This window comes from Neophocaena asiaeorientalis, unplaced genomic scaffold (genome assembly GCF_003031525.2).
Source record: "Neophocaena asiaeorientalis asiaeorientalis breed wild unplaced genomic scaffold, Neophocaena_asiaeorientalis_V1.1 scaffold123, whole genome shotgun sequence".
NCBI lineage: Eukaryota > Metazoa > Chordata > Mammalia > Artiodactyla > Phocoenidae > Neophocaena > Neophocaena asiaeorientalis.
The window spans coordinates 4524402-4536600 of NW_020173666.1; the positions used below are offsets into that span (position 1 = coordinate 4524402).

The 12199-nt window shown below is 43.6% G+C and overlaps 1 protein-coding gene and 1 pseudogene across 3 annotated transcripts in view; both read left to right on the forward strand.

Moving 5' to 3' along the window:
- Nucleotides 1–12199, forward strand: part of SASH1 (SAM and SH3 domain containing 1) — an 856260-nt gene that overhangs the window by 781201 nt on the left and 62860 nt on the right. For all 3 annotated transcript variants that reach the window (XM_024747973.1, XM_024747972.1, XM_024747974.1), the window contains 3 exons: nucleotides 2168–2208; nucleotides 3963–4049; nucleotides 6252–6376. In XM_024747973.1, the coding sequence (XP_024603741.1) occupies nucleotides 2168–2208; nucleotides 3963–4049; nucleotides 6252–6376 (253 nt within the window). The remainder of the gene's footprint in view (nucleotides 1–2167; nucleotides 2209–3962; nucleotides 4050–6251; nucleotides 6377–12199) is intronic.
- Nucleotides 7597–9683, forward strand: LOC112401617 (lanosterol 14-alpha demethylase pseudogene; annotated as a pseudogene).

Below are 12199 nucleotides of genomic sequence, written 5' to 3' on the forward strand. Positions count from 1 at the left end.
TTCCTGGACCGGGGCGCGAACCCGTGTCCCCTGAATCAGCAGGCGGACTCTCAACCACTGCGCCACCAGCCCTTTGTTCCTTCTCTTCATCCTCCTCCTTCTTCCTGGCCCTCTCCCCTCCCCCCCTCCCTCGCCCCTCCTCCTTCTGCTGTTGCTTCTCCTTCTTTGCCGGTACTTTGTTCATGTTTTGTCACCCTCCCTCCATTGTACATCCCACTTCTTCATGATTGTCCATGTACCTTACAATAGCATCAACACGTTTTTTCCGAAGGAAGGAAACTGAAATAGCTATTTCATAGAAGCCTTTCAAGTAAGTATATGTTTAGGGATTTTCTTTTTTTGTGTGTGGATTGGAGGGAGGAGAGTATATCCTAGAAGCTAAATGTGGCAAAATGTGCCGATGAGGTAGACTTTCCGTACGTTTTCTGCGCGGGCAGTGTGGTAGAAAGGGCAAAAACTAGACCTCAAGTCTAGCTCTTCAGCACCCGAGTCCTCTCCCCTGTTTTCTGTTCTTTGCTCTTACTCTGTCTCCTCATGGACAGTAGAGGTCTGTCAGGCTTTGGTGCTAGTCAGAAACAATTCACTTCTCGCAGACGTGGGGTCTGAAGGTGCTTACTAGGGCTCGAGTCTTCAGACGGCAGCCGGCAGTCAGCCAGCGTCGATGCAGCTGTTCCAAAGAGAGATGGCTTATCATAGGTGACTCTGCATGAGAGGAAGCCCGCTGCCCCTCTCCTGTCACCTTAAGTTCTAGAGGTCCTTTTTACCCACCAGGTAGGCAGAAAATCACTGCTAAGCGATTGGACGTTCTGCTTCTCTTCCTGATTGTTTCAGTGGAGCTCTGGCCTCCCATGCTTTCTCACACTAAAGAGTGTTTCGCCAGATGCCACCTCCACCCTCCATCCGGGTGGATGTACGAGCAGTGAAGGTTCAGGTGTAAACCCCCTGAGCGTCCCTGCTTCTGTTCCGATGAAGGTTCCTTCTTCCTGGTTTTCCTGGTCAGCAAGCTCAGGGACGCTGAACTTGCTCTCTCGGCTCTGGACCCACCTAGCGGAAGATTAATGCTCCGCCTCTGCGCTTCCCTCCCTTTATTTTTTTCTTCTTGCGGCACGCGGGTCTCTCACTATCGTGGCCTCTCCCGTTGCGGAGCACAGGCTCCGGACGCGCAGGCTCAGCGGCCATGGCTCACGGGCCCAGCCGCCCCGCGGCATATGGGATCTTCCCGGACCGGGGCACGAACCCGCGTCCCCTGCATCGGCAGGCGGACTCTCAACCACTGCGCCACCAGGGAAGCCCTGCTCTTCCCCCCTTTTGAGAGGACCAATTTTCACTTTCTTTGGTTTCCCTGCCTTCTTCCTTTACGTTGCTATCTGTCTATGTATATTCTGGAGAAAGGCTTGGTCGCCTGCGTTTGGGGCTGGGTTCACTTTTCAGGTTATTTGAGTTCATCTGTATCGACAGTCACCCACTGGCAGCTAGGGTCGGGGAGGGTGTGGGCCGAATCTGATGCCCAGACATGTGTTAATGAACTTGGACGCATTTTTAGAAATATTGAGTTATTTGCCATCCTTAAACATGTGGAGCTCTTGTAAAAGAAATGCAGACTTCTGACTTCTCTTTGAAATTGGAAGATCTAGAGAAACACGTAGTGCACTTGCCAGGTGGCAGCAAGGGACCAGAGGAGCTGCATCCTAGCTGCCCCCCTACTTGGGGCATCCAATCTCCTGTTGCTTGATGTCCACAAACCCCTGCACCCCCCCTATTTGTCCTCCAGGTGACCACTTTACTCATCTGCCAGGTCTATATTCTTATTTTTATTTACCTTCTCTTTCCCACTTACATGAGAGACTTCTCAGTGGCAGTAACTTAACATGTGAATAATGGTTCACAGAAGTGGAAGGCACTTCAGCCATCAGCCAGTGAAGTCCGTTCCCTTCATTTAATATAGGTCTTACCCTGGAGTGAGCCTTTAATTAGTGTTGACAAATGGCACCTCAGCCGGTTTCTAGAAAGGCAGCAGATGGCTGGGGAAGGCCATTGATAAACAGTCTATAGAAATTTCCCTGGCTCTCCTCAGCTGATTGATGCCGGGTACCACTAGTTAGGAGGGTTTTCAGTCCTCACATGAAGGTAAAGCTCCCTGGTAATCACGCTTGTTTTTCTTTTGTAGGAATCCTCTTCATAAGTCACACTCGGAAGACAGCTCTGTAGGTCAGTACCACTTTTCTTGGTTTAACCATTTTTAATTAATTATTTTCTTTTAATACTTTGCGGAACACATAAGTATGTGAACATACAAAAACCACAAAGAATCCTTCCACCCAGAAATAAACATTGTTAAGATCTTGATGTATAGCTTTCCTCTCTTTTTCTGAATTTGTGTGGGTTTCAAAAAAACATAATATGGATCGTATTCTACAACTGAATATATCCTGAGCATGTTCCTACATGATTGAGTATTTTTTACAGTAAAATTCTTAAGTCTGCGTAATATTCTGTCTTATTGGATGTGCCATAATTGAATCAACCGGTCTCTTCTCTGCTGGGCATGTAAGTTGTTGGCAGTTTTTTCTCTATCACAGAGAAATGATGCTACCACTAAAAATCCTTGAGCCTATCCCTGATCATGTCCTTAGGATAAATCCTTCTGTTTGGAACTTTTGAATGAAAGATTATGCACAATAATAAGGTGTTATAAAATCCACTCTTGATTTTGTAACATTTCTTCTGTTTGGGTCTAAGAAAGCCTGGCAAAGTAATCATGATTAGGTGCGTAAGTGCTCAAATCAAGCTTTGATTTGGATTTGAATCATGACTACCAACTTTACTAGTTATGACCTTGGGCAAGTCACTTGCCTCTCTAAGCCTCGGTTTTCTCATCCACAAATGGAAACAAGGATACATCATACGTTCATTGTGAGTGAGTATTAAATGAGATATGCCATTAGATACAAAGTGCCTGGATATGCTAAGTGCGGGATAAATGTTAGCTCTTGCCATTTTTTTCTTAAGCTGCACCTCCATTTCAGAAACATTAAAATGGGAGAAGGGGAGAGTATAGCTTACAAGAAATACATTCTATTCCCAGATTGCTTGTGAGGAAGATTCAAGTAGTGATAATCCTACTTCACTTTGACCTTTCATGGCTGATATTTGCTGTTGTGTTTAGCCCAGAGGCAGCAGGCACCTTCCACATTCTGGGTACAGAGGCAGCCTCAGGCTAGTGGACTCCAGTTTCCTTCTCAGAGTCTTGGGGATTGTCAGAACGTAAGGAGGGCATCCCACTTTGACAAATAATGCCCTTAGCCTGGGAGCCCCTTGTGCGGGGTTTCCACGGGTCTGTTTTGTGCCACACTGCCTGGCACCGCCCGTCTAGACTGCGGAAACCAACAGCGCATCACTCTGCTGGACCCTGTTGCCAGTGGCCGTGGAGCAACCAGATGCCGAACGGTGACGAAGCCGCAGCTTTGGGTGTGCCCCGTCCACGAGAGCAGATAGGGCTGCTGCTTTTTCATTTTTTTTTTTTTGGCAGTACGCGGGCCTCTCACTGTTGTGACCTCTCCTGTTGCGGAGCACAGGCTCCGGCCGCGCAGGCTCAGCGGCCATGGCTCACGGGCCCAGGCGCTCCGCGGCATGTGGGATCTTCCTGGACTGGGGCACGAACCTGTGTCCCCTGCATCGGCAGGTGGACTCTCCACCACTGTGCCACCAGGGAAGCCCTTGCCTGCTTTTTTGATGTTTCTTTATTTCTCATCTTAACCCTACTGTACCATTTCTTGCTCTTAGGAAATTTGCATTTCTTTTAAACAACTTTATAGGCATTTCTAAGTCTTTTCACAAACTGAAAGAGAAAAACTGTCTTTTTGTGAAATCAAAGTATTCTTACAAGCTGTGAGTTGTAAGGAAGAGGCTACTTTTGTTATTAATGAATTTATTGCTTGTGCCTTTTTTTTTCTTTTTTAAAGGAAAAGGAGATTGGAAGAAGAAAAATAAGTATTTCTGGCAGAACTTCCGAAAGAATCAGAAAGGAATAATGAGACAGACTTCAAAAGGTACTGTAACACAGCTAGCAGAGAGTAGGTCCTTTTAGCTCTAAAACGTTAAGAAGCCTGGGCTGCTAATCTAAATGGATGCTGTAAGTTAGAATAAGTCATTGCATGTGCCCATACGCCGTGCAGCCTTTCTGACATTCCTATCATTACTTTAAGACTTCATCCCAGTGGGTTGTTTTTTTTTCTTTTTTTAAATCAAAGAAATCAAAATGGAAAGAGTTCGCAGTCCTTTCTTTTACAGATCTGGCAGCAAAGACCAAATCTTTCCTTTTCTCAATCACGTCAACCTCAGGGAGATCTTTACTGGCCAAGATGGACCCTAAAAAGGTCCAGAAAGTCTTAGCATTTGTGAGTTTTGGACCCTCCCCCCTGCCCTGCCACTTGGGGCCTTTGCAATCTTCAGAACTGCTGATGCTTTTCTGTGGCAGGGACAGTTATGGGGTTGTTACCCTTGGAAACTCTGTCTAATGGGCTGACATCATGGGAATTTGCCCGGGCTGCTTTGTGAAGGCAGTCCTGCCTCCTCTTAGCTGTGTCTCTTGTTGTTGTTTATATAGTAAGTAAATATGTCATCCCTTTGAGGCCCAGTTGTATAATTTATGTTTCTCCAGTATTCAGACAGGGAGGGGAAACGAAGCTACTTCCAGATTCCAGTCTGGCTGGATAAGGTTATCATTAGATGAACATTTTTAGTTGCTCACCACTGACACGACTTATTTTCTTTTACAAAATCTTGGTGTCCTAGCCTGTGCAGAATGCTTCTCCAGCTATTCCTACACACGGAAACGAGAAAAATGGACACAGTGTGTGTCAGTGGCGCACCTGGGTTCCTTGGCAGCCATCAGTGGGCTTATTTAAGTTGTCCTGCTGTGAGAGAGTTATTCTTAAGCATTCCCAGTTTTTCATTTTGAGACACACCCAGCATCACTTACGATTCAAAGTAAACCTTGGATTCTAACAAAGTCTTATTTAGAAAGAAAGAAAAGGCGAAAGAGAGAGAAGGGGATGGAGGGAGGAAGCCAACAGTTTACCGGCTCAACGTTCATTTCTTTTTAAACCCAGGCAACTCTCTCCACCACTCCCCTCCACCACTGGAGGCGAGGCAGATAGTAAAATGCATCAAAGCTGCAGGCTCTCCCCTCCCCTGGCTCACACCATTACTCTTTCCGCACAAGGGGCTGAGTGGCGAAGGGCACTTGAGTGGTGTTTCTGGGCTGATTGATTACAAAAAGGAAGTGAGATAAGGAAACACAGGGGAACATAAATTCCAAGGTAGGTCCTGAGTGAAATGGGTTCCCACAAGTCTGCAGCCAGACCCATTCAGTCCATCTGTCTATACCACGGGCAAATGAAGCTAGAGCCGAGTATCCTGATGGCACTGGTTCCTGTAAGGTGTGGATGGGAACAACACGGTGGAGGAGAAGGACGGGGCATGAGAACTCTGGCTGCGCGTGACGGCCCACCTTCACCGACACACTCTCCCCACACGCTGATCAAAGGCATGTACGCTGACGTGGCTTACATGCATGAGACGTGATGGCCATTTCGCTTTTCAAGAAAACACTTTCAAAGGATCCTAACTGAGGGATTCTCTTTCCCTCTGCAGTTCTACCTGCCTTCAGTCTTTTTGTGTTTTTTTTTTTTTTTGCGGTACGCAGGCCTCTCACTGTTGTGGCCTCTTCCGTTGCGGAGCACAGGCTCCGGACGCGCAGGCTCAGCAGCCATGGCTCACGGGCCCAGCCGCTCCGCAGCATGTGGGATCCTCCCGGACCGGGGCACGAACCGGCGTCCCCTGCATTGGCAGGCGGGCTCCCAACCGCTGCGCCACCAGGGAAGCCCTCTAGCCGGGTCTTTAAATTAGTTCTCTGCCTCACCTGTCACTCCAAACGCCCTGTCAGCCTTCTTCCAAAACTCCTCCACTAGACCCTCCATCACAAAAGCTCTGATCGTTTTGAAGGATTTGTTTCCATGGTAACATCCGTTCGTTCTTAGAGCTTGTTTCCAAGCGAGATAGGCTCACTGGCTTCCTACAAAGCAGCCCATTCCTGGTCCTGTGGCTCCATCAGTAACAGCGCTAGACGGTGCACCTGAATTACGTCCTTCTCTAGTCCTAGATGACAAGCCTTCAAGACTGGCATCCTGTCTTATCGTTTTTATTTTCTTCTTCACCTGTTCCTATTGTTTTTCTTCTTCGATCTCCAGGAGAAGATGTGGGTTATGTTGCCAGCGAGATAACGATGAGTGATGAGGAACGGATTCAGCTGATGATGATGGTCAAGGAAAAGATGATCAGCATTGAAGAAGCACTTGCTAGGGTAAGAGTGCAGGTGTGTGGTTTTCATTTGTGAGCGCTTGACCTCCTGACATTGACAAATATTGGGGCATTACAACAGACTGAATGCCTCCACCCCAACCCCCGGCACCCCCCCAACAAATTCATATGTTAAATCCTAATGCCCAAGTCATGTTATTTGGAGGTGAGGCCCTTGGGAAGTGATTAGGTCATGAGGGTGGAGCCCTTATGAATGGGGTGAGTGACCGTGTAAAAGAGGCCCCAGTGAGCTCCTTTACCCCCCTCCGCTGCGTGAGGACACATGCTGTCTGTGAACCAGGAAGTGGGTCCTCACCAGACACTAAATCTGCCGGCACCTTGATCTTGGACTTCCCAGCCTCCAGAACTGTGAGAAATTTCTGTTGTTTATAAGCCACCCGGTCTATAGTGGTTGATTGTAGCAGCTCAAACAGACTAGAACAGGGACATCAAAAGGGTATGGGAATATACTGATGAGATTGATAATGATAAATTACTAAATAACCACCAAAGAAAAAGTAAATGCAACCATTATAAGCATTAGTTCTGTAAGATGCCTTCAACAAACTAAACTTTGACTAACCTAAAAGTCAAGCTTTATCTGTAAACCTTAAACTTTTGCTTACTTTCATTTCTGAGTAGATATTACAGTTTATTGTGTCATTTTTTTTTCTCTGAGTTAAATTAAGCACTGAAAGAAGCCTAATTGACCTTTAGGACACGGGAGTAGTGTTTGTGATAGCAAGATAACAATTCTTAAGAGATCTCCTGCTTTGTTGTCGCCCAACCAACTGGCTGACTAATTCTTGGATTCTGACTTTGAATACTTGGTTCGGGATGGTGTAGACAAGTCATAAATTAGGCAGGTTGAGAACTTTCAAGTCACTAAGGAATCATTGAATGAGTTACGACTTTAACATTAAGCAGAATCTTGAAGGTCTGAAACCTTGAAACAGTGCCAGACATACTTTAGTTTAGTATACCTGACTCTAAACCTCAATAGTTAAAAAAAGAAGTTCGATTTGTTGCTGAGACAATGCTGGAAAAAAAAAAAGTGCTTGAGGGGAGTGGGAGGTGGGACGTGTAGTAGGAGACCTGAGGACCAAGGCCTCCACCAGATGCCCATCTGCCAGCTTCTCTCGCTCTGTTGGTTCAGAGGAGCAGAGGTGATCTTGCTTCCAGCGTCTCTGGGGGACTGAAGCAGTGCCTGGTGACCACCTATGCCTGCCCTTCACCCTCAGTCTGGTCTCCTTGCTCCACCATGCCTTCGGCCACCCCGTCTAGCTGCCAGCTAGGGCAAAAAGTCCACCAGACATCTCTCCAGTGCCATTCCTCGAGCATGTCATAGCACTTGAAAAAAGTCCAGCTGAATTCCTAGAAAATGAATATGAGAAACACGGACCTGTATTAATTTTACCATGGTAGGCAAGATGTTTACTTACGTTCTGGTGAGTCATGCTGCTACATTGCTGTTTATAATTGTAAATTTGAAGATCTAAATGCAGAAGATGTCTGCAGGCATCTGACACCATCTGTGTTTGGAAAGGGAGTTGCATAGGATGTATCTAACCCAGTTTTCCTGGGGCAGAAGAAAATGTTAAAAATGTCCTTAACATAGTCAACTTCAGGTAGCACGTTTCTATAATCAAAAAAGAAACAAAGGAATACTTTCAAAGTTGGGGAGAAAAAAATTTGTTTGATGCTCTTTCTGAGCTGATAATTTTAACAGCTAGCCATTGTTTACATGGAAAGGAAATCAGAAGTCAACTCTATGAAAAGGTGGCACAGCTGTATGCAGGTTGGATGGAGATTTTAGCCATGGAGTCTGTCTGTTGCCAGGCTGGCTGCCTTTGCCTAATTTTAGGATGGAGCTCATCAAGACATCAATAATATTTCCTATAAGCAATCTAGAAACACAGAAAGAAAAAATTGATGACATTCTCCAAACTTTATTAGATTCTGCACACAAAGGTGGGTGTCCTTTGACAGATGATGAAGTAACAGGGAAGCTTGTTGGTCTGCTCTTGGCGGGGCAACATACGTCCTTGGCTACTAGTGTCTGGATGGGCTTCCTTTTAGCCAGAGACAAAACACTTCAAGAAAAATGAAGGATCTCCCTCCTTTAACTTATGATCAGCTCAAGTATCTAAAATTTATTTGATTGCTGTATAAAAGAAACATTAAGAGTTAGACCTTCTGTAATGACCATGATAAGAATGGTCCTTCAGGGCATCAGACATGTGTTTCTCCCACTGTCAGTCAGAGTCTAAAAGACCCATAGGTATTTAATGCTTTCATGTTACTAAAGAATTATTATAATCTGTTTCAGGTGGCTGTCTAATTCTGTTTTATAAGACATTCTACAAGAGGTTAAAACATTTGCATTTTGAAATTCTTATGTGTTTTTACATTCAGCGTAGCTAAGGAGGAACTTGGAAAATAATGTTAATTAGCTGCTCCACTGCACTTTTTGTATTTGAATTTTCTAAAGTTATGCCCCTTCAACAGTTTATTTACATAAACTAGCTAGTAAATATTTGTGGTGTTCAGGGCACTGACTTCCACAGCCCTTGGGGCACATGGAACACAATTCAGAGTTCATTAGACACTAGTGTACTTTGACATATATTTCAAAGATTCAAACATTTTTTTTTTTTTACCGTAAGTTCACATGTTGCCATTTAGACACAACTAATGTACTGTGATCATTTTACCGTTGTTCACATGACGTTGCATAGCCTACTGCTCTTCTTTTACAGTGTGAGAAATTCAGTTCTAAAGACTGTGTGTGCAAGATGTTGATGCGGTCCCTGTAAGAAATACTAGGGTTGGTCTTGATTTACCAAGAAGATGTAATATTTTCTTTTTCTTTGACTTGTTAGGAATACAATAACTTCTGTCCTGATTTGTTCCACGTCGTAGTTTTGCAACATTAATGAATTTAAATGAATTAATTAGAAAGTTTGGGGGGGAAGAAAAAGACCCATATAGAATGTCTAGACTTTAATCCTGATAGGACGACCAGCATCAGGAGAGAAGTTTGCCTGTGTGCCATTTGGAGCTGAGTGTATCCCCCAATGCGTCGTTGTATTGGGGAAAAGTTTGCCTGTGTTCAAATGAATACAGTTTGATCCACTGTGCTTTGTTTATATGAATTTGATCTCACTGCTGAGTATTTTCCCCCTGTGAAGTATACAGCTATGATTCACATTCCTGAAAACCCAGTTGTCAATACAAAGATGAAAATAGCTGCAAAGAAGCAATATGGGAAGCACCATTGTCAGCTGCAAAAGCATTTGAAGAGAATGAAGTTTACAAGATAACTCTGTGTACACAGTGTGTAATTTAAAAAGACAGCAGCTTAACTTATGATTTTTATATTTTTTTAACTGAATAGTTCCATCAAATCTAATGGCATTTCAAACATTTTCTAATGGTTTTATGATGGTTACTTACTCTGTATGCTTTAAGGAGTCCAGCACACTGGTTAAAGAAAATCGTTTAGGGGGATCTAGAGTATTAGCGTATTCTAGACAACACCATTTACAGGTGCTAATTTTAAGACTGTTCATAGCTCTCGGTGAGTAAGTTCAGGGTATTCAAGTGTTGGACTAGTTCTGCAAGGTATAGAAAGCCCATGAGACACTTGGAAGCTACAGGTTATTAACTTATCTGGGTAATTTATGTGGTGTATGTGAGATTGGGAGGGTGAGGAATAAAGTCACTTTTGAAGCTTTGCATAAAGGAGAGCAGTATTGTTTTGGTATGATGGCACTCAACCATGATGGAGCTATGTTGTTGAAAAATACGTCCTTTGACATTTTGAACTGGAAGCAGTGTCTAAGGAAATTGAGAGAGATTTATGACCATGATTTAATAGTCATGTTCCCTAAAAAATAATGTATCAATATTGATACTAAACACTTGCTCATGTAATTTGATCTAATTACTAAATATTATGTATTTATCCACCTGATAAATATGTGTTGGGTTCCTCAAGGTCGTATCTGTGTGGAAGTCCAAAATAAAGTCCTTGTGGGATTTGAAAACAAAAAACTTGAGGTTTGTCACTGACTTGACTGATGTTTTTGGCATGGAGAACTTTTCTTGATGCCAGCTGTCGTACATCAGGTTCCCTAGAAGCAGAGCCTGAGATGTGGATTCCTGTGCACATGGTTTATTGAAGAAAAGCTTTCAGAAGAAACCTGTAAGTGAGAGAGGGAAGCAGGAGAGGCAGAGGAAGAAGGTGGACAGAGATGTGATTTCAGGAGAAGTCTAGTCTCAGCCTCAGCCTGATCCCACAGGGAGGGGTGGGGAGCTCTGGAAGGTGAATCGCACTGTAGAGTTTGTCCTGCCAGAGAAAAAGAGGCTGAAAGCTGATTGGGGAGGAGGGAACAGCCTTCTAGGCATCTGTGGGGAGACAGCGCCTGTCAACCACGGATAATTCTCCTGAGAAGGGTATATAGATGTGAGTCCATATCTACAGTAATTGGGAGATCAGAGAACAGTCTTTTAAAGGGAGTCTGGGCATCTGTTATACCAGAGCACAAGATTATGAGCTGAGAACCTATATAAATTATTTCCTCGTAGCAGGTATTGTGCGTCAATCATAGGAATGTGGACAGCTAGAGAGGCTCACGGAGAGAGTTCATAGGAGAGCAACAAAGTGATTGAGGGTTTTTTTAAATAGGTCTCTTGGGCTGGAATCGGAAAGAATTTATCTCAGAAAAGAACTTATTCACTGTCTTCAAGTATATGAAGGGTTATTAGACAGTACCTCTTTAGGATGTACTGCACAGTGTTTTGTTTTCATATCTACTGAGGAGAGCATAAAAGAAAATGAATGAAAATCGCAGCTGGAGGGGATTCAGATTAAATATAATAGAAATGTTCTTTATAATAAGTGCTCTTAGAAATGGAAACATTTTAGAATCTCTCTCCATAAAGGTCTTTAAGATAGAATAAGCATTAACCTACTGCAGATGGCCATTCCTCTAAGAATCACGTCATAGGCTTCCAGTGTGAGAAAACTATGTGACTAGGGAAAATAAGATATGAAGGTAGACAGATGGACAGGCAGACCGACACCCACACCCACACTTTAAAATGTCATTATTTTAAAACTTCCAGAATTAAACTAAAGCTCTATAAATTTGCTGTAAAATACACAAGTTTCTCAAATGAACATCGTCAGTTGTCTTTGGGAGCAGAGTGGAATACAAAAATGTGATTATGTAAACAATAACCAGGTTTTTTTCATTGTAAAATGCATTTTAAAAAATTGTTAGAGATCCTGGTTTTCTTTTTTTTTTAATTAGGAAATTAAAAAACAAGGTAAATTTGGATAGAGCACAAATCTGAATCTTTATCAGAGGAAGCACACGGGGAATTCCCTGGCAGTCCAGTGGTTAGGACCCCGCGCTCTCACTGCTGAGGGCCCGGGTTTAATCCCTGGTCGGGGAACTAAGATCCCACAAGCTGTGCAGCCAATAAATAAATAAATGAATTTTTTTAAAAAAGAAGAAGAAGCACATGTACTCTTAGGCACCAACGTCAATGATGGAAATGGACGGATAACAAAAGAAAAATATTAAGTCTGTTTATGATTGACTAGTGAGGAATTTGTTTTGTTTTCCTAAAGATGAAGATTTTATTTAGTGCTTCCTAGAAAGTAGAGCAGAGACCCTGAGAAAACAAATGATAACACCCTTTTTCAGAGGCAGCTATTTCGATCATACAGGAAGGATAATGCACTTCAGAAACCAATAGATCTGGAAAGGAAGAGCATTCTAATATGTCACTTAAATGTATTACAGAGATTAGAACAATATTAATCCCC